This window comes from Melanotaenia boesemani, chromosome 7, assembly GCF_017639745.1.
Source record: "Melanotaenia boesemani isolate fMelBoe1 chromosome 7, fMelBoe1.pri, whole genome shotgun sequence".
Lineage (NCBI taxonomy): Eukaryota > Metazoa > Chordata > Actinopteri > Atheriniformes > Melanotaeniidae > Melanotaenia > Melanotaenia boesemani.
In genome coordinates this window covers 22,324,025-22,349,396 of record NC_055688.1, presented here as the reverse complement: position 1 = coordinate 22,349,396, position 25,372 = coordinate 22,324,025, and the positions used below count along the sequence as shown (strand labels likewise).

Sequence of the window (25,372 nt, the reverse complement as noted above, 5' to 3'; positions counted from 1 at the left end):
GAAAATGGTTTGGTTCAAAAGCTTCCTGACTGACAGAGAGTAGTAGCCAATGGGAACAGTGCAGCACATTCATTTGATGGCAGGGTAGCTAACGTAGTCCTGGGTGAGACATTGTGAGGCTTGTAACTTTCTGAGTGATCATTTTACATGTAAATAAAGACATTATTACACCACAGCTGTTGTTTTTAACTGCGTAGATGGAGAATTTGTCAGATTCAGTGGTGGTTATAAAGTCATGACTGAAACAGTGTAGAGCAGAAGGTTGGAAATGGCTTACAAGTGACAGTTGGTTAACAGTATTGTCCTAACGGTCCACATTTATGTCCCTATTTTATACTTGTTATGTTGCCTGGTAAGAGCAAGAGAAAATACATAAATGAGAATGCCTTTATGGGAATTCTGCTGCGTTAAAACCCAACATTAATAAGTACAGAGAGAGGGAGAGAGGCAAACAGATGTGAGAGTCTGACAAGAAGCCTCTTGAGGATGAAAAGCACTGAAACAAAAAAGGCAATATAAGTAACCCACACCAAATCCTTGCTTTGAAACCAGTCTTAAAATTTCCCCAGTTTCTAGTTGTCCCTTAGCATTACAATTTCAGCAGACATCTGGCCTGTGGAAACACGAATGTGATGCTAGCCAAAACAGCCATATACAATGTGAAGATACTTCTACTATTGTGGGGACACTGCATCAAAAATATAAGTAATTTCCTGGGTCTTTGGTTACTTCCAGCAGATATCTGCAGCGCTTCACCGTAATGCTGGAGCAACAAGAGGATTTGTGCCTCATTCAAAGCTTAGACATTACAGAGCAAGCAGAAGTCGCTCTGGCTAACTCTCTCCTATTTCAGCTGCAGCAGCCTATTGTTTTTATTTTGTGCAAAGACCTACATCGCACCAGCTGCTCGGCACCCGACAGCAGAAAGACAGGTACAGATTAGCTGGCGAGCATAGCGGGGCACTTCGCTCATTTATAGACAGACATTTCTATCTGCAGTGTTTTTAGCCTGAAGACAGAGCTTAGCAGGGTAGCATTGGTTTTAGATTCTTCACAACTTCACATGAATTCTAATGCTGCTCTACACCTACTGGAAGTTGAAATAAGCAACTGCTAAAAATCTGTTAACAACTCAGAAGGTGATGATACGATGTATAAGTGTTGATTTTACAGTTTCTTTCCCTTTCCACCGACAAGTGGCCCAGATAATAAGTCATTAGTGGTTTACAGTATTTGAAATGTTGTTTAAGACCTTCTTAAAGACACTGTAGTAATCTACTTCATCATTTATGATAAGACCTTGGTCACCACAGTGATTGCAAAAATATGAGAACACAACAACGTGGCTGAAAATATGTTTGACAGAAGCAACAAGCATAAATTGTTCGACAAATGGCCACTGAAAATGTGTTCACCTGGAAAGTGTAAAGAACGACACAGCAGAAGTGGTGTGCTGTGGTTTATGTTTAAAAAATCGCAACTGACATCGGCTTTTGTTTTTAACTCGGGTCACCTGATTTGTGTGAGCTTCCACATTTTTCCACCTGTGGAGTTATTACATTAAATGATCCCCAAAATTATTATTAATCAACTTACAATGTGTGGCTAATTAAAAGAAGCAGCAACTGCTATGGCAAAAGTAGATGTAGAATTGTATAATATCATATTATTGCATCAAATTTGCCATAGCTACAGTTGAAAAACATGTTCCAATGTCACTGACTTGTTTCTGTATGGCTTGTTTTTTTTTTTAATTCACCATTTTATGTATGCAGAAAAATAAATGCCACTTTATGTTCAAGGTTTTCAGATTTCAAAAATAGCTTTGTGTTGGAAGCAATAAAAGTAACTGTGCTTCAGTGTCTTTAGAAAGCCCAAGGTTTCTCTATTTACCTTAATAAATATAATAAATATAGCCAGGAAATTAAGGTGTCAAAGATGTTTCTTAGTCTCTGCATTGATATTACTTCAGCACACTGGTGCTTTCACTAGAGAGGATGATGGTAGTTCTGAGCTCATATTGTCAATTGCTCTGTTTCATTCACTTTGGATGCATCCTCCTGCAACTTCTTTCCCTAGTGCATCTCAGTCTGTTTCATAGGGGAGCAGGGCTGGCTGGGGAATAGGTTTAGCTGGGTTATATTCGTCCTTATCGGTACACAGGTGAGCTCCGGTGCATTTGGTTGTCCAGACAACACACTGGCCAACGCTCCCTTGTCTAGCAACTGTAAAACACACACAAGGGCACAGCTGCACATGTGCATCTTGCAGCATTTATGAAGCTCACAATTTTGTCCACAAACAGCATCAAACGATTCTTGTAATAGTTCTTGTAGTAACAGCAGTTAACGTTTTCTAGGGAAAAACGTTAGTTTTTAACATTTTCTAAATTAAACTGTCTTTTTATTTTGGTTTTAATGTGTTATGACAGGACATTGCTGAAATTTTCCAGCTGTCATTTGTCAGCGTCCAAACACTGTGACTCTTGCTAAACAGCTTCAGTACTGTGCCATACGCTCTGGGTGTTGCTAGGTTACAATATTGAGATGCTGCTGGCTAAGTGGCTGCAGGATGACCGGTGGACAGTCTGCATGGAGAGCTGACAGCAGGTCCTCTGGACCATTTGGCAACATGTGAGTCAGATGCTCTTGAAATCCCACATCTGGTGGCAAGCCTATACAAATCAAGATCAAAGTGCTAGCTTAGAGATTGGACCCGCCTCTCAACCTCTCTGGCTCTTTCCTGTCGAGTTTCATTTCATTTCTCGCCCTTTTCCACGGCATTACGCTGCCTCCATGCAGTCTTCTGCCTGCTTTGTTATCCCTCCTTGGCTTTCCCTCTCTTGTTGCTGTCTTGACTTTTCCTCCCTCCTGCTGAGAGGTAATTAAACCCTGTTGTGAGTGTTTAAGCACTGAAGCAGACAGATGTTGAATTATTCTCAGGACTTTTATATTTTGTCTGGGAGGAGAGAGCCAGTCTCCATACCACATGCTGCGTAATAGCCATGCACACATGAATGCATCACAGGAAGCCTCATGCACACCAGCACACAGTTAGTCAGTGAGTCAGAAAGCTGTCACTCAAAGATCTCATGCTGACAGAGTTACAGGTAACAGAGTGATAGGACCTGACAGGCTGCTCTCACTGTCTACACTGATACACTGCACTGTTTATTGTACACACACCATGCACATGCAAGGCACTGGACCGCATGTAAACGAGACAAAAACAAATGCGGACAATTACACATAAATATACCCACATAAGGCACAAAGTAAAAATCAGCATCATCCACTCATACGCACAAAAATTACAGCTAAACCCTCAAAGTTAAACAAGTTAACCAACACAGGAGAACAGAAAATGTAAGAATCCCTCCATCCCGTTTTTAGTTTCCCTCTCATCTCTCCTCTCCCCCACATTGCTTCATTTATTTTTTCCACTCTCATGCTCCCTCCTTATCTATCTTTTTTACTTGGGCTCTCCATTCTGCCTTGAGCTTGCCTTTATCAGCGCTTCTCTCTCCTTTTTTCTGCTCTCTGCCACTGTAAACTTTAAACTCTCTATGGAGCCAGAAGCTGTTTTAGACAGTCTCTGTGTTGCTTTCATCGGTTTCTCGCACACACACCTGGGTGGCCATAACATACAAACTTAGCTACTTCATTATTACAGCACTTGTTAGTGCCATCATGCTGTGTACCTCATGCCCACAAATCTTTCCTTTTTGTTTTTCTACCTTATCCAGTGTTGAATCAAGCAATGTCATTACTTGAGGCAGTGTTATCAGATTTTGTGCAGTTTGCTGGAGCCAAATGATTTATATAACTTTCTTTTCAAGCTCAGTAATATTTCTTTAAAGTCATGAAGAGACGCTGTGATAAGGGCTGGGCGATACCACAGATTTTGGTATCGATTCGATACCAAGTGACTCCAGGGCAAGAATTGTCAACACCGATATCAATACCGACACTTCTGGCTTGAAAATCCACAATGATCTAATGAATTTGCCTTTAATTAACAATTATTGTTATTATCATAATCAAACACAGTATAAAGATTACTGTCAAAAATTAAATAAATAAAAAAAATAAAAAAAAATATATATATATATATATATATATATATATATATATATATATATTTATATATATATATATATATATATATATATATATATATATATATTATATTATATATATTAAACTGAATGGCAGAACCAAAACAAAAACAATAAGCTTTTTTTATTTGTTTGTAAACGATATAAAATAACATCAATGTAACAAAATAAATATATAACTGTTATTTCTATTTATCACACACAACTGTTTGGGAAATGGAAAACAGGGCAAATTTTCAAAACAAAAGCAAAACCTACTACTATGGCTCTCATTCACATTCTTTGGCTTTTTCCCCCAAAGCACTTTGTAAGAAAAATATTGATCTTATATCGATCAATACCGATACTAGCCTTGGTATCAATACTATTTATATTTGGATCTATTTGCCTGGTGAAGAAGGGGTGAAGAAGGGATGGCAGGATGTTGGGGTCTTACACACGCTATTAAGGTTGTGACAGCATAAAATGAATAAAGTGTAAAAATGTCCAGTAGAAAACCAACAGGAGAATATTGCAGGGAATTTGGGTGCATAATTTGGGGGAACGATCGACAAGTTTAGCTGTGGTGCTCATTCCCCAGAAACACGATCCTTATAAAGTCAAACCTTTCCAATGATGTTTAATACAACACCAATTAGTATTGTTAAAGCAACACTACTTAACTTTCAGACTTTAAAACTATGTGCTTTTGACTCGTTTTGATGGCACAGTAGTGCTGTATAAAATTAAAAAAAAAAATCAATTATCACATACTAATCAATTCTAAAATTTATAATATAGTTAGATATAAATTAGCGCGGGTATTGGTACTTAAAGAGAAATTGTGTAACATTTTCTGTTGTTTACTGGACGCCGATATGGAAGCGCCATGACAGTCTGCCATCTTGAAACCACAGCCACCGGCAAGGGACAAATTGCACCAAGGCAAGCCAGCATGCAATGATTGAGATGTGGGCGAAGAAGATAAATGAGAGAGGCTTACTACCCTGGTAAGCTGGAAAATCTGTTAAACTGCTATTCACAAAAATGCAGGACCATGCATATCCAGCAGCACGGGAGCCCTTTTCACCATTGTCAAGAAAGCGAGAAAGGGGACTTAAAAGGCAGCATGACCAGATGATACAAAATTGGAGGATTAACATCAGGCTAGCTTTCCCCAGGTGGAAGGAAGAAAATTTTAAAAGGGATGCTGAAGTTTCCAGCTTTCTCCTTGACAAGTAAGTCAATTGTACTGCCTAAATTAGCCAAAAGCTAACTTTTTTTATTCGATTTTGTTAAACAGTGTTGCTAGTTACCATAGACAGCATAACAGTAGATCCTGCTAAAATACACCTTGGTCGTACAGAAGTGCATAACAACGCTGTCGAGCAAAAACCTCCTATGTCCAAAAATTGTGATTTTTGTTTTCCTTCATAAATCAGTACTGGTCTGTCTGTTGTTTTACAAATATTTAACCAAAGATATATGATTAAAACACAATACCAAGTTTGATGACATTATGTCCAGTTATTACAAAACTGTTTTTTTCAGTTTTGGATAAGCAGCGATAAGTGGTTTCAGTTGCTTTCACAGTCACAAAAAATGCAGTCATGGAGTCATGGTAAAGTCAGACTAAAAGCCAGTGGGAAGGCTTTATTAGCTGGTTTTTACTGAGACAAAAAGCCGGTGCTGTGTCGAGGCTAGTTTTCTCCATTGTGAGCCGTTCCCCCTTGTGAGAACCACTCTTCCTTCTAAACACAGGTGAACAATATCTGACAGTTTGATGGGATCAAGTTTGCAATATTTTAATGAAATCAAGAACCTCTTCACCTGAATTAACACGCCATGAACTATCGGATGACGTGCTTGGATGACATGGTCACTAGATGGGTCAATATAGCCCACAATGCATTGCGGGCAGAAGCTCAACATGGAGGCGAAAAAATTGAGCTGCGCAATTACCTATAAGCAAACAAACAAAGAATAAAATACAACATAAGGAATAAAAATAAAAATATTTACACACAACTTCGGACTGGATTTGGAATGACATCTTGACGTGGGTTGTGGTTGCTGTGGTGACGGCGGTAGTCATGTGGTTTGCGGCAACGAAAAAATAGGCAGCTTTGTGTCCAAATCGCCAAGACAATGAGTGCACTATGTATTTTGCTATGTAGTGCAGCCCTATGTAGTAAACGAGGGGTTAGGGAGTAGGGTGGACATTCAGACACAGCTTTAGTAACTTGTTGCTATAATTAGTGATTTTTAGACCTCTCTAGTGGCACTTTCTGTTTTAAAAAAGCAACTAGCAACAAATTTAGTGACTTTTTCTGGTGTTATTGGACTCTTTGAGTACAACATGAAAACATTTACTGTTTACTCTTCCTAACGAGTTGCGGATGCTACCGCTACATCCCCCGTCCAGAAATGCTCACAAGAGGCTCTTCCTCGAGTTGCAGGAAGAGCAGGAGACTCTTCTGCTTCATAACCAGTCTGAAAATGAATTGTGTGAAGCTGCTACTGGCTGATCCTGCCCTGGATTACAGTAAGATAATAATGCCTCTTAATGTAGATTGTAGAAAAAAAAAAAATTAAAAAGCTAATCTTTTTAAATGTTTTTTTAATGAATTAATCTTGATTTAAAAAGCAGATAATCTTAACTAGTTTGTTCTACTGTTTACTTGATCTTGTATGGAGTATTGTAAAGAAAAGGACATGTATATAAATATGTACACTAACTAACGGTTGAGGATTTGTTTAGTTTTTTTTTTCTTTTTTCTATCTACTTGCACCACAGTGAGAAGTCTGAGAACACTGTTTAGACTGTTTATTTGCACAAACTAACAGAGCTTTAAAACAATGCATTTATTTTACACTGTTAATATTTTTTCTTATATTTATTAATATGATTTTGATGTATTGTTTGGAGTGTGTTGTTATTTTTATGGTGTTCTGACTTTAATTAAAAAAATATTTTTTCCCTTCTATAGTATAAAAAATAGTACCAAGTATCAAGCAGCATCCTTAGCATTAGTATCAAATTTTAGTACCATGACAATCCTGTGGCACAGTGACATTTATTATCTTTATTCCTGTAGTTGTCATTGCTCAACAGCAACCAGAGACTGAGAAAGTCAAGTGTTTTTCCACCCACCTGCATTTCACTTTATGGAACTGCATCACACGCTATTTCAACACTGGCTGTTTTGAGAAGCACCATGGCTGATTCAACAAAAAAAACCCAGGAGGACATTACTGGAGGATGCAAGGAAAAGAGACAGAAATGGATAGGCAAGAGATAAAACAAGAGTAAACAACAGACTGACTTTTACTCGCTGGAAAGAGCTTAAAGAAGAGACAGTGTGCAAGACAGTGTGCAAGGCAGATGTTGCACGGTGATGCCTTCAGGCAACAAACCACATACCTGATCCTCACAGTGCCTCCTTAACTTTTTTTGAGGAGGTCAAAACATTTAAAATATCACCAGACATGTGATATGCAACGAAAATATGCTTAGAACTGATGACTTGTGATTATACATAAGACCTATATGTTAAGGTAATATGTGTAATATGTTAAGGCTTGTTTTTGAATCGGCCTACTTTTAAATGTAATATTTTGTATCCCTCTTTTGTGTGTGTATGTTCTTTTTCTTTTCTCTGTGTCGCTGGAGGATTGTAAAAAAAATAAATAATAATAATAAATAAAAATGAAGTAAAAAAGAAAGTTATATCCTAGATTTTTTTTCTCCGGAAAATCAACAGTGCAGATTGCTCTTTTTCAGCAGCACTGTACATCATTGTCACCCTTTCCCACACATTCACACCTGGAAGCAGTCCAGCAGAACCACACTGAGCAGCCTCACCAGAGTTGCTGAAAGTTAGATAAAACACTGTCACACTTTATACTCACACTTTGCTGGGAGGCCGTAGCCGCAGGTGATCTTGGCCTCTCCTGTCTCACAGCCATGGAGGGAAGCACACTCCTGTTTCAGAATGGGACCTGCAGCACGGTGGATGGCTCCGTCCACTGGAAACACACGACAGGAGATTTAGAGAGCTGGCCTACTTTTATGAATCCCCTGAAGTCTGACTGCTTACAGGAGCTGAAATGTTGTTTGAAGTCTAGAGGACACACTGACTAGAGTCAGAAGTTAGTGGTAAATTGACCTAAATGCCAGCATTTGTTTAAATGGCTGAATTTTAAATCGTCTGCAGGTTGCTACACAAGTCAAAGCATCTGCTTCTCTGCAATTTAATGACAGCCCAGACTGTCAGTCCATTTAATGGATTTCAAGGCTACTGCCTTAGTTAATTACTTGATTTAATGTGTTATTAAGGATTCATCTGATTTGACTTTTTGGTCAATTAGTCTTAATTAATTAATTTTTCATAAAACTACATAATATTCTGAAATGTGTATCCATCTTTGATCCCCACCACATCTAAAGACCGTAACTGTGTTTATTTCCAGGAGGGCAATGATGCTGCAAAAGCAATTTTATAGATGTGCCAATTATAGTTTCAGTTCGAATTCACACTCCTTGCAGTCAAATACATCTCCTAAAAGTTAATATTCAGACAGTCTTGATCTCTACGGCTTTATCACAATCATTCTCAAAATGATGGACCAAAAAAACCATCCAGCATTCGACATATTCTAAATGATTAAAAACAAGAAGAGGTTATATGATTTGACTGGCTCATGGTCCGAGAGAGTGTGTGTTAGGCAGTTTAGAGGTACTATCTGAACACCTATATGTAAACTTAACCTCTACAATGTATTATTGCATATGAATCTACAAAACTGCAGGAGTAACATTGTTTGGTAAACCTGCTTTGTAATTTATTTAATCAAGTTAATGAAGTTTTTACGGATGTTCAGATGTGATTGGAAATTATGTACATGAACATGGAGGATGCTGTTGTTTAAAAGCTGTCTATAGAATCTGACCACACCAATACCACACGTCTTTTTAATGAAGTTATACGTAATTAGTTTAGTCTCTATTTATGTGTGATGATAGATTAGTATGCTTTGCCCCTCTCCCAGAAAATGTATGTTACAAAATTATGTATGACTTTTATTCATTGCCTATGATGAAAGCAACACCAGCTTTAACCACAGAAACTGCATCTGTTGTCAATCAAACTGCTCACATGTGGGTAAAGTGCAGGCTGCTCACATGTCGGTAAAGTGCAGGCTAACATATAACTGTCAGGGAAAAAATACCATGAAAACAAACTGTGTATACGCCTTTGTGGTGAAACTTACCACATAAAAGAGGAAAACAACTCGAAGTAAGACTGGGAAAAATACTAACAACCAGGTGACAGCCAGTGGAGTTGATTTTTCTTTTTCTTTCTTTTTTTTTTCTTTTTTTTGACAGAGTAACTCTTTAGTTTCACATTGGAAAGGATGCAACAAGAAGCAACACAGCCTACAGAAAAGGCTGTTTGGCCCAAATTTTGTCATTGATTAAATGTAAGTATAGCTGCCAAAACTCAGCCACATGACCAGCACATGTGGCCCACAAGGAAATTGCTATAAAGCAGGGCTACTCAATTCGGTCCTACGAGGGCTGCAATCCAGCAGGTTTTCCATGTATCCCTGCACCAACACACCTGAGTCAAATTAATGAGTCATTGTGTAGAACCTGATTGGCTGTTAGAGCCACCTAATTTGACTCAGGTGTGTTGGTGCAGGGATACATGGAAAACCTGCTGAATTGCGGCCCTCGTAGGACCGAATTGAGTAGCCCTGCTATAAAGCAAGCTTCCCGTATTAGGTCCACTTTTGGCCCACACAACACTTGCCAGTGCCATAACTGCCAAAAGTAACCTGGATTTGGCCAAAACATGTCTGTTATCTGGGAGCACATGTGAGTTTCAAAGAAATATGGCCCAAAAAAGAAGTGACAGATCTATGGAAGTATCCCAGCTGAATCCTAAAGATAACTACCAGACAGAAAAGGTCTAGTAGCTTTCAACCTTTTCTGGTAGACAGCCAGAGAAGGTCATGTACCAGATGACCTAAACATCCTAAACACTTTATGATGTTTGAAGCCTAAATATGTGATGTACAAAGTATAGTTTCATCTCAGTTTCCTTCTGAAGGTGCTCTCCATGGTTGTCTGCTTTGTTTTCTTATAGCTGTAGGATGCTTTCTGTTTCTTTACAGTTGTTACAGCTGGTTGTCCCATCTTTTCTGTTTCTTTTACATCTTTGTCTCCTTTGTTATGACTTTTTACTCTCTTTTTCTCTTCTGTTTACTCTCCTTTCTTTTGTCATCCTCCCTCAGATACAGCATTAATATGTATATTCAGAAATAAACAAATTCCCCCCAAAAAAGTAGTACTTGAGTATCAAGAGGACTCATATCCATAAATCTGTAAAGCTCTTTTTAGCAAAGCAACCAGCAAAGAAAACAAAAAGAATAAACTAAAAACAAAAGACACAATGTATAATATCCCATACAATTATGCTACTTGTCCCACAATAATTTGGTTGGAATTTGATGCCTGTACACTTTTCATAATTTCATTATATTAAGTGACTATACAATTTTACATATAATAGTGTAGATTTGGAAATCTTCACTGCTTTTCTATCCAATAAATTCAATTTCACTCACACATCAATGCTCCAGCATCAACAATCTAATGATGTCATATATAATATCAATCAAAGGAACTAAAGCAGCACTTTTACAGTTTTTTATTTATTTATTTATTTTTATTTCTTTTAATCTTTTTTCCCCAGCTAATATTTATGTTCTTTAAGTCAGATTTTTCATGCAGGATTTTTGTTACAACAGAATATTTTTCATTGTGAAAATGGTACATTTAATTAAGTGAACGATGCACTTTTTATATATCTCAGAGATATATAAAAACATTAGTCTTGTAAATAATCTTTAGAAGACAGGCTTGAAAGACTTATAATATTGCACCATGATTGCATCAGAATGTTAACGAGAATTTCAGTAATTCAACCTTCAGCAGCATCTGTCTTCTAGTGAAATCAAGACTAAGACGAAGTTGAAAGAATATTGAGATTTTATGTCAGAGTCGGGTGTAAACTATTCATAATTAGCCCAGAATAAAACAAAATCTGTCAGGAATTGGTTTGTCACGGCACTGTGAGCCTTGTCAGCGCTTGGTGAAAATAGTACAACAACACCCATGCATATGTCACAGCTCAGCATGTCGGCCTGTGGTTCTCATCGCTGTCTGACTGTATCCAGACCAGCTGTTACAGCGGTCTGTGAGTAGCTCCAGGCAGGGGCCTGATGTTATCAGAACGTTTTTGTGTTAAGTTGGCACATCGCATGCAGTGCTGAGCTGTAGTGTGCCATGTCATGCTGTGCCAGGTTGAACTGGGCTGCACTGCGAGCAAAGCACAAGTGCAAGGGTGTGACAGACAAGCTCTGAACACTGGCTACCTCCTCAGGGTCCACTAAGACAAGCTAAGATGTGAGTGTGTTTGTGTATGAAATACTGTGCTTGTAAATATCCTTGTCAAAGCATTTTTGTTACTCGGAAGACTTTGTTTTGTTTGTATTTCTATGTGTAAATGCAGTGTGACTGAGGCAACATACACACTGCATACACCAACTTCGAAACAGCCAAAACTGAAATAGAGAACAAGTGTGATAAGAGGGAGAGATGGAAAGACAAAGAAGGAAGGAAGGAAGGGGAGTAATGGAAAGCAGCAGATGTGAAAACAGTCTGGAGGGAGATAAGGCAAAATGTAAGAAAAACAGTCAAAAGAAAAAGAAATTGAGAAAACTTTTGTTATATGCATTAAGTTAGAGAGATGCATGGATCTTCATGTGCATATGTGTATATATATGTATGTGTATATGTATGTATCAATCCACACTAGCTTCCACTCCAGCTTGTAAGAATGGGCTGCATAGCCCTGAGGTACAAAAGTGCTCTTTGACCCAACAACTGCCCTGCACTCTCTCTGACATACACAAAGAGCTGCATTGCAGTGCACGGTACTTGAAAAACAAATACAATGATCACACATGCATAGGTGAACAAAGACCTAAACTCTCAGATTAAGTGGCACATGTTCTAATAGAGAAAACTGTTTGAGGAGAACAGAGTTTAATACCATCAGTCAAGCTGTGTGAACATAAAGGATGTTAAAGCAGCAATCCTGCATACTAACATAACCCCATAAAATTCTTGTTTTTGCAAATTGACAAATCTTATATCAGAGGCAGCGCCACAGGAATTCCCTTGCAATGTAGAGGACATTGTAGTGTCCTCTACATTGGAAGATCATAAATCTTTTCAGGCTACAAAAAAAAAGAAAAAAAAAAAAAAAGAAAACAGTTTGTGGCAAACTACAGAAATTCAGAACAACCAGCATCTTGCATTTGCTGCTGTGAGCAGGTTTTATTTGTGACTGCAGAGAAGAAATCCAGCTCCTGTTCACCAGCTGGCTTCAGTTGTGGCAGATTGTTGGAAATGTCAGAACACATGGGGTTCATTGCTCCACACTTTGGTTCAAACTTAAAGAAAACAAGTTCATGACCATTCACACAGTTTGACCAAAACCAAACTTTTAAATACAAGTAAACATGTCAGGCCAACCAAAATTGTGAAAAATCAAAGCACATAAAGTCCTACAAACACACCCATAAAATGCAGCTAGGGTCACATTATACCTGCATATATGCTCTACTAGAGTCAAACTAGCTAAGGTTAGAAACATGGTCAGGTTTAATCTCTTCTTGACGAGGCCTATTTTTTCTGCTTCATGTTCAAAATGGTATCCCCAAAACAAATGGGGTATGTCTTCACAACTACCAGAGCTGTATACATAAACTTGTGTTCATGTGAGATTAAACAGAATCAAGGCACGTGTTACTGTGTAAGAGTAAATTCACCTGTAACACAGTAGAAAAATTAAACAGTTATTTCCTCCAAAAAGAAAACCAGAGGATTGCAGTCCAATTCATTAAGAGCTAGTAATGTTTGATGGAGGACTGTACAAAAGTAAAAGTTAAAAATGGGAACCTGAACAGTTGCAAATGTTTTAAGAGAGGCATTACACATGTAAATATCTCTGAAACCCATCAGCCAATGTTAATAATTGACACCTCTATCTATCATCAGTCAGCAGAATTGAGGGATAGCCCCCAAATTCTCCTTAGAAACACCATGAGGACCCAGAAAAAAGTGAACCTAGAGAGATCATAGAAAGAACAAATACTTCACTATAAAACCCTCTTTTTTTTAACATAAACTATCAGGACCTTCATGACTCATTTCAAACTAAGACTCAAACTGAGGCAGCTTAATAGAAGAACACATTAGCAGTGTTTTTTGAGATGGAACATATTTTTGGACCACAAAACAGCATTTTTTTTTTTCTTTGCTACTCGTTGGCTGCAAGCTCACAGAGTTCTTGTCACAGCGATGAGTCACACGTCTTTGTAATTTGAAGAACATCTTGATTGTGTGGTTTGCTTTAAGTGGAGAAATTAACAGAAGCACTAAAGTGGACAGTGCTATTGTTATGTTTTTTTTTTTATATATTCCCATATGCACTACAAGGGAAAAAAACAATAATAAAAAAATCACCACCTGGATTTAACTAAGCAAATAAGTGCTGAGGTTGCAGCACTTGCAGAGGTTGGCAACTACATTTGACCTGGGGCCAAATTTTTTCTGACCAACTGACTGGCGGGCCAAAAAATATATATATATAATTTATTTAAACATGTGTGAGATGTTATTTATGTATATAATGTTTTTTTTTTTTTTTTTTTTTTACTTTGCTATATTTTTAACTTTCTGTGGGCTATAGTGTCTTTGATTGTTTAGTAAGCGGATGAGAAAATGGGTCAGTGAGACCTAAGGATTAAACCTGGGGCGGCTTTTTATGCTTAGTTAACTGAACACTGTGCCAACAGCAACAACAAAAGTTATTTTCCTGTTCTTGCCATCTGGTCTTCTTGCTCCTGACAAAATTTCTTTGACAGTTTAGTAACATCCACTGTTGCCTCCACTATCAGGGAAATCTCAGACAGAAATAACTGGCAAACTTTCCTGGGTCCACCTCCAAACTGAGCTCGGGAGGCAGAGGATAAGGTGATTACTCCTGGGTGAAGCAGCTAGCTTCAGGGTGAACTCCCTTTACTTTACCCAGCAGTGGTGAAGCAGACACAGGACTCTGCTGGAACTAGCACAGCTGTGAGGTGTTTATTGCTAAAGCTTGTAGCTAGAACATTCACCACTAAACAGACAGTGTCACAGCGACTGTCTTTGCTCCGACGTTCCCTCCTCACCTCCCCTGCACTGTGCATCTGTCTATCTTCCTGGTCGACCATGCTTAAAGAGGCCACGCTGTTCTTTTAACACAGTGCTGCAAACACCACGATGTCTCTGCACAGACACATAACTATTGCAATCTTTTTTCTTTTTTTTTTTTTTTTTTTTATTTCACAGTCTTCCAGGAAGAAATGTGGTCAGAAAAAAATCCTGAATGATGGTGATCAGCCATCACATAAACATTTGGTGAAATCAAATCAAAGTAAACGAACAGTAGAATTCCGCATGCACAATGCAAAGGGAACTCAAGGAATTGGGACAGAACAGTTGTGCAGCCATAAGAAAAGCACTAATATGTGAGGCTAATCCAGTGGTTCCCAAACTGGGGCATAGGCCCAGAGTTATGCTGGGGGGCACAGCAAGGCTTTATAAATCTTATAGTTTTTGCAATGCTAGCAAAATATGGTCAAATTTGTGAAAGTATCAATGGGAAAATAACAAAATGAAATTAACAACAGACATTTCAATTACCAAAAAAAGACAAGAAAATATGATGAAGCATATTTTGTCCTAGGCTTGACCAGTTACTGGTCAAGTAATGGGAAAGGTCAATGGTGAGTAATGAAGACAGACCACAGTGTTGTATGTCGCAAAATATCAGCATCTGACAGTATGAAGCCACACAAGTTACATCCTCACTTTGAAACTTCTCATTCTGGATACAAAGAAAATCATGCTAATAACTTTAGAAACAAAATTAACTGTTGTAAATAGCAGAGTTGTTTTACTAAAGCAGCTTCTGTCTCATCAAATGCTCAACTTACCTGAAGCAGTTTGCAGTTTCCTGGTTTAAACATCTCAGACTATAGCAAAGAAATTGATCTGTTCTTTTGCCACTGACATGGTATTAACTATAATTAATGAAGTAGCAGCCAAAAAACTGAAGGCTATTTTGTGTCTTCGTACATTTCTTTGTAAGCATTACGGTGCATGTGATAGTGGGAATTGGGAAGGCTTGACATTAATTTTGTTGATGAACAGGAAGCCCTGCAGAAAAAATTTGGGTACCACTGGGCTAAGTGGAGAAAAAGGCTTCAATTTGCTAGGGAGCATAAAAATTGGACTCTGAAGGAATGGAAGAAGGTCATGTGACTTCATGAGTCCATATTTATACTATTCCAGAGTGATGGGTGCAGTTATTCCATCAGTGGATCTTTTTCTTCCCTGGTGGAACTGGCATATTTCAAAATGACAATGCCAGGATTCCTCGGGCTCAGATTGTTAAAGAGTGGTTCAGCTAGCATGAGGCATCATTTTCACACATGGATTGTCCACAACAGAGTCCAGACTTTAACCCCATGAAAATCTTTGGGATGTGCTGGAGAAGGTTTTGTGCAGGGGTCATTGCAATGCAACATTGGATGACATTGCATAAGCTTATTGAAGCAATGTCACAGCAAATGCGTGCCATGAAAGCTAAAGGCACTTTTTTGGGGTTGTGACTACTCTTTTGGCTAAGCAGTATAATTGATTGGGTTGTGAATTGTGTTTTGTTTGGGTGGGAATGCTTGGTAGAGTCTTTTAGCTGAGGGTCTCCACATCATTTTGGTATGCTACACATTAGCATTGGTGCATCTCATGCTGCCCCCTGTACAGGGGGTTCTAGTCAAGAAGAGGTTAAACCAAAGTATTCGTCTGCATTGCTGTCAGAACTTGCATACAGCTATAGTCTAATGCCAGTGGACAGTTTCAGAGTCCTTGATAAACCTAACACAAAAGCATTAGAAATTATTTTACACATTGACTGATTGATACTTATTAGCTGGAAGTGGGCTGACAGCAACCAATCACATTACAAAAAGGGTAAAGAACAATGACTTCTGTCATTTCCACAATAGGGCTAAGCAAAAGGGCCAACAACAGCATTAACATATCCAGCATACAGTTCAGATATTTTTTAGGCTGCCCCAAAGCAGTAAAATGCAATAACATGAAGATGTGCTTTTCTGAGGACCCAACACAGAGAGGTGGTCAAAGTAAGTCCAAACTTTAGGTGCTCTGCGAAATGCAAATGTTCCACAGTTATTATTTTTTTCTAATAATTGTGAGCATTAGCTTTCGAGTTAGATGCTCTATTGGGAAAATTATCCTTATCTCCCCATGAGCAGCGCAAACCTGCGTCACAACCCGGTGGTCACGTGACCATAAACCGCTTGCAGTCGAAACCAAAGCCTGCATCATACCAGCATCCGTGTTGAAGTGTGCAACTTTTTCATATAGTTTTCAGCTTTCTCCATCTGTTTTGGATAGAAAATATCCATAATTTATACAGTTATATTGATACCCTTAGTGTCAAGGCTAGAAAAAGATATCAGACGAAGCTAGTGGCAGAAGGACTGAACAAATGCTCTTATATGGGAAAGAGCTGCTAACAAGAAACATTGAGAGCTTCACAAAAACCACCAACAGACATTTGTTATTGTTACTGTAACCAGTCATTTAATTGTATTTTTGACACCTATATATATCGGTATATTTAAAGAAAACTACGAAAATCAAAGAAAAATCTATAAGGATTGAGTCTGAAAATCTGGTGTTACGCTCTAGTAACCTTTTTATTTACTGGCGAAAGACCCAGATGTGACAAAGTTCACAGATGTTCCTGGATTTTTGCGCCTGCCCTGCACATTTAAAGAATCCTTTAAAAAATTCCTAGATGCAGGCGGTGACCAGATCACCCCCCCCCCAAAATCTATCACTTTTTCCTTATTCTGTTTCAGAGATTTCTTGAAAATGTCATCAAAATCCATCCATTACTTTTTTAATTTTGTTGCTAACAAAAGGAAAGACAGACAAGCAGCCAGACAAATGAACATTGCCGAAAACACAACCACTGCCTCGGCGGAGGTGAAGATGGGTAAAATACCAGACCTATATTTCAAAGAATGAATAATGCTTTATTCAGTATCTGTGTCCATGAATTTCTTTACCATATCTTAGAATACTTTGCATATTTTACTGTTATTGCTGATTTTTTAACATTTGCTTTTCTCTTCTATGTTACAATTCTCCAGTGCTGCATTATGTTGGTGATTATGTTTTCTATTAAGGTGGACAATGGCAATTAAATTCTGGTCAAAAAACAGAAAGCATCTGCTCTTTTCTAACCAGTTTCTATAGAGGAGATCTCAGATGGTTCTGCGTAACAAACCACCAGATATGTCCAGTTATTGTCCACAGTGAAAATCTTCTGACTGGGCGACTTCTGATCTGGTTCCATATTGATTTCTGTGGTGTGATATACGAGCATGAGTCTGCACAGTTTGTTTTGTAAAAACTATATGGTTCTCTATGCAAGTTTAGCATAATAAATTAATACTATCGACTCTTGCAGTTGTGTGCCAGCCAGAATCGGTTGTACCTGCCTCTGTGAAACTGACAGCAGTCCTTATTAACACTCCCAGTGTAAAGTGACTATAAACATTTTTTGGACCACTCTACGCTACATCACAATCAAAGAAAGATGCAAAACAATTGCAAAGAAACACACGCAGAAATATCACAAAAATATCACAAAGAGATGCAGTCTTACCATCTATAAGTAAATACCTTGGTGTTACTGTAGTCACATTCAACTAAATTAACTTTTTCTGCAGTATAGATCACCATTTCAGTTTCTCATCAGGCAGACATGGAGACATTACAGCGGTGCTCTTGATGATTTTTTAATTTCATCCACAAACTGCAGCCAACACATCCTGTCCTTTTAACTGCAAATGAGGTCATTTTAACTATACACTCACCATATTTACTTTCACATGAATCACCCTGTGTGCATTTAGCTGAAGGAAGCTTTGAAATTCTTATGTTAGCTGAAATTGCTTCTTGTCAAATGGAGATGAGAAGACTGGGGAAGAAGTAAACGGTGCTCTCTCTCTCTCTCTCTGGACACAGCCTGAACTGCTTAGTACAGTTAATAAATACTTATAAACCCAATCAGCCTCTCTGTGCCTCCCACCTCTCTAATGCAGAGATTCTATCCTATCACTGCATTCACAGAAGACAGACAATGCCGTTTTTTTTTTTTCCAGGCTGAGGTAACTTCTGACTCGGTGGGAGCTGGTGTAATAGCCCAGCAGGAGCACTGCACGCCACTGAGTAGATTGAGACACTGTTCTGTCACTTCAGTGCGGCCAGAAATATGAAGGGAGAATTCATGAGGAGAGGGGAGTGAATAGGAAAGATGTGTTTAAAGTAAAGCTGCACCAGCAGTGCTCTTTCAGAGCAGGCATATATGCAGATGTATAAGTACTGAAGGTCGGTCTACGGCCGAGAGCATCAATATTATCTATTACTTCCACAGACTACTATCAGTGGAGCCCATCAGCACATGTTGCAAAAGCAACAATGACTAAAGTAAAATCAGTTTTTCCTCCACGAAATATTTAAATATCTGAAATTAACACAAAGGGGAAAAACTCATAAGTTTTGCATTTGTTTTTGCAGTGTCACACACTGCAGAGAATTAAACAGATTTAAGCTGCTGACACAATAAATTAATAGCATTGATCATCTCGTTAAAGACCAGTGTTCTGCAGGGAAACCTTTGGTCCTGGCATTCATCTGGATGGTGCATCCACCACCTAAGCATTGCTGCAGGCCAAGCACCTCATCTCCATGGGAACGACACTCCCCCAGCAGGACAATGTGGCCTGCCGCATGACAAAAACTACTTGAGAATGGTTTGAGAAGCACAACAGGGGTTGACATGGCTTCCAAACTTTTTAAATCTCATACAATAGATGCAGAGGAGCCCATAAAACCCAAATCATCTGCTGTGAATCACTTAATTGCTTATGTAATGAGCATGTTTCTATTCTTAAAGTAAATGATTATTCCTAATGTATTTTTCATTTATGCATCATGACACAAACATGCATCAGCATGATGTCAAAGTGTACTTGTTGTTCATACTCCACTGATTCCGTCACATGCAAATTGGGCACCTAAGTAACTCAATGATCAGCCATAATTGGCAACAACTAATGCCACCAACAGACCTCAACAGATTAATGAATTAGTCATGAATTATATTTATATTACTAAACACTGAAAAAAAATATTAAGAAGTGTCAAACTCATTTCCATATTAAAATAACAACATTCATTATTTAGCCTTCATTACCATGGAAAATATCACATTAATGTTTTCTGCCACTGAAGCGCAGTCTTCCAGGATAGGAGAGACTGAAGCTGACAAACAACCTAAGAAAAAATAAATAAATATATAAACAATGGCAGGGCAGAAAGACACCCAGACAGAGAGAAAGAAGAAGGGAGATTAGAGTGTGCATTTGGACAAAAAGAAATAAGATCAAGTGTTGGAAAAAAAAGGGGGTGTGTAAGTGAAAAAAAGTGGGTGAGACTAAAAATAAAAATGGTAAGAGATGAATGTTAAGCAAAAGGTACGCAAGGAGAATTAGTTAAAAACTATGCAATGCATGGACAAAGACAGGAAGAGGGAGGGTATGAATTATCAGTGTTTTGGCTTCTTTGGACCAGTGAACAGCCAACTAACAGGTGGCTGACCAGTTTAGGTGTTATCACATCTCTCTCACAGGCCCTGCACTGACTCTGGAAAGGAGGGGACTGCTAGGTGATAATTGGTGATATGCTTACCTGGCAAAGAGCCTGCAAACCCCCGACAGGGCACACACAAACACACTAGCCTGTTGTATTCTATTGCCAGGGCAAGCTTTACCTCCTGCAAACTCCAACCAAACATCATTTACCAACATAAGCACACACACACACAAACACACACGCACAAGTAGATTGACATTAGAATAAAACCAATCCCGATGTCTCCCCTTTGGAATACTAATATGGCTGCCCTTGCCAGCTGACCTCTTATAGGCCAAACAGCCTGTCTGTCAAACTAATGGGGTGGAACGCTGGCATATTGCTTTCCCACAATCCCTCAGCAGAGCTGGGACACTCATTTACTTCAGTCAGCTTGTTGCCAAGGCAACATTTAGGATGGGTCTAGTGTTGGATGGACGCACAAACATGAACGCTGTTTTATAAAGCTCTATATGCACACACTCACACAAACACGGAGCAATCTTTTAAATGGAATAAAAGTGTAACACATAAGACATGCAGGTGTAAATGTGACTGTGGCTATCAAGAGTGCAAAAAACAAATTTATGTATGCCGCTGAGACACAGAAAGTGCCATGTGCATGTAGAAAGTACCCAAAGTGCTCTTTGCCACTTGTCTCAGCTCTACACCCCAAACCCAATCTTCTACTCTCTCCCTTCATTCACAATGCATGCTCTCTTTTTCATTTGTTCTGAAAGGCAAGCAGACAAGCCTATTATCTGCCTGCATTTCTCTTTCCATCCAAACGGGGAGAAACAGAGACAGGGCTGCAGACACACGGAGGCCACTTTCAGCACATGGTATCAAACCCTCTTCCAGCTCTTGAGGATTGGTTATAGATGTCAGCTCACACATATTCAGTCTAGCTTTTCAGTGTTACAATAAATCTGGTGAGAGGATTTGGCTTTTTCAAGCTTCTAACAAATTAGAAAATGTAAGGAGATGAAATTTTAATTGGGATCTTGCTCATCTGTTGTGCACTGAGTGCAGACCTCTTTAAATGACCTAAAGCAGGCAGTCGCTACACGGTTGCTTCACATCCTGTGCCCTCTTTCTCCACAGATCATGAGCCGGCAGTATAATTTCAGATCATACTGAACAATAACACTCAAACATCAAACATTTTTCAAAACAAATCATATTTATACACAATCAAACCTGAATCAAGTTCAGGAAAAAATATAGATTAGAGGGTTAATGGGGGTCCTGGTCTTGTTCCTATTGATTATGAGACAATCATTTCATAGAAAAGATGGAGGAAAAAATCCAAGGGCATTATTTGAGACAAAGCTCATATGATGCTACAGCAGTAAGAGTTAGCCAGCTCAGTTGTTTTTTATTTATTTATTTATTTTTTGTCACAGAAAGTAATGCTCTTCCACAACTGAAACCCTATTCATAGATTTGTTCATGATGCACAATAAAGGACTTTGAGAGATAAAAGTGATTTACCAGTCCAATACACTGGATCAGTATAAGGCTTAAGCTGTCTTTATTAAGTAAGTTGTGAATAAGCCAGATGTGACCAGTCCATTTTAAATACAATAGAAATAATGCCCCTATTAGGGCTGGTCTGTCCTCTATCAGTTACATCCACTCAATCATGAGCCACTGACTCAGTTTTTTAGGGCCAAAGCAATTTCTCAGCAATTCATTTGCTGAAAAATTGCCAGTAGCAGCACATAAACTGAGCTGAAGTATCAATTGTCAATGAGAAAAAGGTGGATGGGTGAATCTCAAGAGGATTCCCTCTTAACTCGGACTGCTGCAGCCTCTGAGTATGGAACAAAAACTGTGGGCTTTTCTTCCCAATCTCTCATAGCATACTCATTTTAAAGTGGTACCCCATCGAAGCCTGAAAGGATATAAAGATTACTGAAAGAAGATCACAACTTTTTTAGTACACATGTGGTTAGGGCTGTCGGGATAATGACATTTTAGTGAGGATCATACAAAAAATCTTGAAAAAAAAAAAATTAACTGTTTTTGTGTTTCTATGTTGTGAAAATATTAGGCTCTTTTAATATTGGTCAGTTAACCATAAATGGTGCCAATGACATCTGGTATCAACAGCAACATACACTTATTTTCACTAAGGCTGCTGCACTCCAGGCTAAAAGGATGGGTATCCATTTTTTCCATATGAAAACACATGTTTATAGTATGTAATGTCTCACATAGAGGCTCTGAAACTGACCATAACAACATGTGGACAAAAAGAGATATGACTGGTTGTTTTTTCTCTGGGCTACGTCCAGTCCTGCTGTGTTGGCCTAACATCCATGGTGCTGCCAAAATTGAATAAACTAGTAAATGAAAAGTAGCTAATGTAAAATGACTGCAGTCAATTAAAAGAATAACTGTCAAACAACCAGGCAATAATTAGTACATAAGTCAAGAGGTGCCTGACAGCTAAAGGGAAGATGGCTAACATGTCAAATGAACAATAATATAAGTATGTGAGACGAAGAATCACTGTTCTTTATATTTTTTCTTAACTTAACAGCTAAAATAAATGTCTTCCACACAAGCTGTCCAAACAGCATTCATCTTTGGACTGATGTGTCAAACCTGCTTCCTAACAGTTGCTTTATTACATTTGCAAAGATATCTAGTTTTTTTATCAAGTGTTTTGTTATGTTGCTGCTTTCTCTGTAATCCACTCAGCGTTTACGCATCAGCTCCATAAGGTGTCTTTCAAACACGATTTCCTCATAAACTTTGAACAGACTAAACCACCCTCCCTCCCCCAAGATTCACATGCCTGTCATCTAGCGGGGAAAAGTGGTCGCAGGTTTAAACTCTGGAAATGTGGCTTGGAGCTTGTCAAAATTTTGCAACTTTGGCGCTTAGAGGGTTATATATCCATAGCTACCTCAAAAAATCAATGAAGCACAGCAGCTGCTTTTTCAGTATGCTAAAGTATTCACAAACTCTAGATTGCCATGATAAACTGTACTGGCATCTTCCATGGTTGTGCTCTAAATGCAACATGACACTGCAGCTACTAACCATGTTCATTTACTGTGCCATTTAAAATGTGGTGAATAAGTTTTACTTCTTATCTCTATTGAGTGTTTAAGTTTAGCCAAGAGCTGGTGGCATTTTTGTTGAGGCCATAAGCCAGTGGAAAAACACTCCAATACACCACACATCCCAGAGGTATGCACTGACATATGGTGACCTAGAAGAAATCTGTCCAGGCGCCGACTGTTGTAACAGCATGTATTCAACAGTCACACCATCATGCAACACAAATACCAAAGAATATGGCATGCTATGTAAAATGTAAATACAAACGTGAAGAACGTAAAAACTTTTCAGAAACTGGGTTGTTTGCTAGTTTGATTTTTGACTAAATGCTGTTACATTACTTGCTGGGCCAGATTCTAGGTCATCATATGACAGCCTGGAAACAGGTTTGCATGTACATGTTTGAAGACAGTAAAAAAATATATATACTGATAACGCTGCAGCTTTCTGCCCTCCTTTGTTTTGTTTTTTCTATTTATAAAATAAATTAATCAAAGCAGTGAAATGTTGAACTGGCAGATAAGCTCAGAAATAAATGAGCAACTGCAGCATGTAGACATAAAAAAGGTTCATTTCCTGCCCTTGAGTTTGTTGTTGATGCACTGCCTGAGCTCAGCACTCCTCTGGATTGAAGTGTGAAAACAATGCCGGCAGGTGTGCGTTTGATCCAACTGATGACATTTACCTAGGTACCCTTGAGACTGAGTGAGCACTGTAAAGACCTTTTGTTGCTTCACCTCTGATTGAAAAAAAAACACAAATAAATTCTCTACAGCTGAATGAATGAAAGCTTGGTTACTCAGCACAGAGTTGTGACCCTGGCAAATGAATACGTATAACAAATTATTTTTTTGTGTATTTTTTTCCCACTTGCCTGTGCTCTTGCATCTGTCTTTCCCCAGTGACTGCCTCCTGAACACTATTGATCCTTCACTGCTTTTGTATTTCTTGTCTTCTTGCTCTAAGCATCATTTCCCTCCCATTTCTTTTGTTTGTACCATTCTTCCCTTAGTCTCTACCCTTACCTCTCTCTAATTAACACCTACTGTAAGATCTATCTGCCTTGGTATACCCCCCAAGGATGGCGCTGGAAAAGAAGACAGTGTGAGGGAAACAAATACAATAAGACATCAGAGAAATCATCTGAGCAAATGAGAAACTGATAGAGAGTGACACAAAAACAGATAAAAGCCAAATTCAGATGTTGGCTGTACATGTAGATTCCTCCAGTCAAGACTTGAAGTGAAAACAAATGCTGTGGTTTAAAGAAATTTAACTTAACCAAAGAGAATAACGTACACAGGGTTTATAAGGGCCCTAATGCACAGTCTGATGCGCGCACACAATCCACGACTCCCTAGAAACTACCTGTCTTTGCAAAGCCATCAGAGACTTCAGCACAGCATCAAACAATGCTGTAGATCTTGAGGTGCTTCACTGTGTGTGACTGTGTGTGAAGTGACAGGATAAGACGGCAATGCCCATTTTTATGGCTTGAGCCTCAGCTGGTGTTTATCAGTTGAGGTGGAGCCTCTGAGTCTGTGTGTCTGTGCGTGGACACTAAGGACTTCAATAGATGATTTCAGGCAAGCAAATTTACAATTATAAAGTGGCATATGAATGAACATTCATGCAAAAATGCACACATACAGTACTTGTGTGCTACTTAATATCTAACCACAGAGATCAAAGGAAAACAGAAACAAAGCAAAACAAAATAGATGCATGGACACACACATTCTGGGTGGAAGGTTAAAAATGGCTGTGTAAGTGCATTTGCCTATGTAAGTTGGTCTGCAAGGCTGAATATGTTTCACCAAATGAAGACAAAGAAAACAACCACAGGCAAATGCACCACCACCCAAATTTGCAAGCATTTATACACACACACACACAGACACACACACAAAGGCTGAGAATAGTGTGTGTTTGTGTGCATGTTTTCAGCGAACATGGCCACTGCATTAGTAGTACAGATTTATTACAAATATCGATTAACCACGGACGCCCAAACGTCACACACGTAGCAAAGCACTGACTCAACAATACACTGAAAAATGACTGTTTATATCTGCAGCACTCTACAACAATAAATTATGAACTATTGACTTCGTACCTGTGTGCACAAACACAAAGAAACACAGGCAGACAGACACACACTGAGCAGCATGCAAAAGCATTGCAAACACCTGCCACAACAAAGAGCTACCTGCTACCAAACACAGAAAACTACAGGCAGAAACCACATACAGGATATAAAAAACATACTGATACAATATATGGCTGGT

General features: G+C 38.6%; 1 protein-coding gene across 1 annotated transcript in view; it reads right to left on the bottom strand.

The window, feature by feature from the left end:
* The window catches only part of macrod1 (mono-ADP ribosylhydrolase 1), a 134,094-nt gene that overhangs the window by 36,673 nt on the left and 72,049 nt on the right, over nt 1-25,372 (bottom strand). The window contains exon 5 of the mRNA XM_041989981.1: nt 8,009-8,125. Within this exon, the coding sequence (XP_041845915.1) occupies nt 8,009-8,125 (117 nt within the window). The remainder of the gene's footprint in view (nt 1-8,008; nt 8,126-25,372) is intronic.